Here is a 2,505-nt window from a genome sequence, read left to right on the forward strand (position 1 = left end):
ACACCCACCGTCTTAAAAACACACTCTTTGGCCACAAATACGAGTATAAGACGAGTCAACAACATTATTTGGACATGAGTTAATAGAAAATGAACTTTTAAAAGTGAGATTTTGACTGGGCAGTTATTTAAAAAGGTCCAACATTCAGATTTGTAAAGCTTTCTTTATTGATGAACAGACTGGGATTCTCAGTGTTACACACAAATCATTCATCATTTGATTTTATTTCTATTACTGTACTAAAGTTGTTCTAAATCACATTTGACACAATGAGATATAATACCTTATAAGCCCTTGAAACAGTCAGAAAAAAGATACATCTCCTGCTAAAATGTAATGCTTGTCACGCCCTGACCTTAGAGAGCTTTTTATGTCTCTATTTTGGTTTGGTCAGGGTGTGATTTGGGTGGGCATTCTATGTTCTATTTTCTATGTTTTGGTATTTCTTTGTTTTGGCCTGGTATGGTTCTCAATCAGGGACAGCTGTCTATCGGGAACCATACATAGGTAGCCCTTTTCCCTCCTTTCTGTGTGGGAAGTTAACTTTGTTTATTGTTTTTGTTGGCGTCACCTGAATAAAGGAATATGTACGCTCATGTCCACTTCCTTTGACGGCTGTGACAATACTAAAATGTAATACCATAATTCAACTGTGAATTAATTGGAAAGAACATTAAAGTCAACTTTAAAACATTTCTAAATGATCTATGACAGTGAGTTGATGACATAAAAGCTAACATTCAGTTTAATTTAATTACACATTTTTTTCAGAACGATAATACAAAATTAAACAGAAAATAGACAGAGAAATTGCCATGCAAAAGCTAGCATCTGGCACATTTTTACTGTGACTGCCTCTCCACCTCAGGTTTTTACTTGCCATACCAGAGGAAGAGGGGCACACCGTTGTTGCCAGAATTCAGACTTTTTTCAATGAAGACCAAGCCGGCCTCCTCATAAGGACCGTCTGCCTTGGGGTTGGATGTAATGGTCAAGGCCTTGATAGGGAGAGATCCATCTTTCTTGAGCCAGACAAACACTGGCCGACCGGATGTTCCCTCGTTGAGGTTAACATTCACCACGGAGAAACCACGCTGCTGTAGGCTGAAATCCTGCTCATGGTTGATGGAGACATTCACCCTGGTGACCCCGCAGCCCTGATCAGTGGATTGACGATACCAGAGGAAGATCCAGCTTCCTCCAGCACCTCTATTGAGATCTTCATCCATCCGGATGTAGCCCTTGTTGAAAAGGTTGATGTCTTCTTGGAATGAGGTGGTGGCAGCAACGTCACAGATGTAGGTCTCACTCTCTCTCTTCACCCAGAGGTTGATGTGATCTCCTGAGTTACCGCGGTTCAGATCACATGGTAGCCTTTCCCAGCCGTATTTGAATTGAGCGGCCTCTGCATTCACATTAGTGGTGAGTAGCAGATCTACAATGGGAATGTCATACTTAGGGCTTGCACCACTAAAGTACCACAGATGGATGACATTTCCCTTTGCTCCAGAGTTGATGTTTTCTGGGAGCTCAGTGTACCCTGCACTCCTTGGGCCATCTTTCATTCCATCATTGAATGAGAACTGGACTCTGGTGATGGGTTCTTCATTGCCCTTTTTGTACCACATGTAAACTCTGGTGGTGGATGAATTGCCTTGGTTGAGGTTTACATCCATCATGTGAAAGCCTTGGCCACGAAGCTGTTCTTCCTTTTTAGAGTCAATGGAGATTTCAATTTCTGTGATGTATTTAGAAGCCATTTTATGTAGTTGGAGACAAGCGTCTGTAAAGTACGAATACATAGTGGCATTGGTCAACACCTCATATGATGCAAGAAACAACACTAAACACACCAAAGACCAGGACATTTGATGAGTATAAAGTATGAAAAAATTAACGGCTAGCATTGTCTCCAGCTGTTCTAAAGGGGAAACATGGCTTGTCAAAATGATAACTTCAAGGATGCACGAAAAATGCCCTGAACAGATACTAAAACAGAAACATGGGCTCGGCTGAGTCTAATTAATAATTATACAAATATATTAATTTATAAGTTAACTGAAAAAGAAAAAGAACCACTACAACACATAATCACATAAACCAGGAGCGGTAACAACGCCCCCTAGAGGACAGCATTGACCACATTTGTTTTGCTCCTCAGCTTTACATCAATTATGATCTAAATTGAAGACTATGATTCTTTGATCATCTGAATCAGGTGTTACGGTGCTAGTGGAGCAAGTGTGCATCCCATGTATCCCACCACCACCTAACACACAGACATACTCATATTCACATCAGGACCCTTAATTGCAAGTAATTTCGTTACCAGTGATGTTGTGCTCTTCCTCTGTTCTGGAGTGTCTTCTCTGGGAGAAAGTGTCTTCTCTGGGAGAAAGTGTACACATCAAAGAGCTGAGTGTCTCTTTTATACAGTTTGTCCAGTTAAGGTGGCAAATTATTAACCTATCAGAGTTCTACAGAATAAATATTACTAGGAACTGT

At 40.6% G+C, this 2,505-nt stretch overlaps 1 protein-coding gene across 1 annotated transcript; it reads right to left on the reverse strand.

The window, feature by feature from the left end:
- Positions 1-442: 442 nt before the first annotated feature.
- LOC118944460 (uncharacterized) lies at positions 443-2,505 on the reverse strand. Its single transcript, XM_036963941.2, has 2 exons — positions 2,330-2,505; positions 443-1,783 (listed from the first exon to the last, which is right to left on the reverse strand). The coding sequence occupies exons 1-2, from the start codon at positions 2,406-2,408 to the stop codon at positions 873-875; spliced, it is 990 nt and encodes a 329-aa protein (XP_036819836.1). The 5' UTR covers positions 2,409-2,505; the 3' UTR covers positions 443-872.

Source organism: Oncorhynchus mykiss, chromosome 26, assembly GCF_057628025.1.
Source record: "Oncorhynchus mykiss isolate SJ-2025 chromosome 26, ASM5762802v1, whole genome shotgun sequence".
NCBI classification, from domain to species: Eukaryota; Metazoa; Chordata; class Actinopteri; order Salmoniformes; family Salmonidae; genus Oncorhynchus; species Oncorhynchus mykiss.

What these genes read in the sequence shown, in the direction of transcription:
- LOC118944460 (XM_036963941.2), bottom strand. Translation starts at nt 2,408, where the DNA reads ATGTGTACACTTTCTCCCAGAGAAGACACTTTCTCCCAGAGAAGACAC. An exon ending in GGAAGAGCACAACATCACTG is followed by an intron (nt 1,784 to 2,329) that starts GTAACGAAATTA and finishes CGTACTTTACAG; the next exon opens with ACGCTTGTCTCCAACTACAT.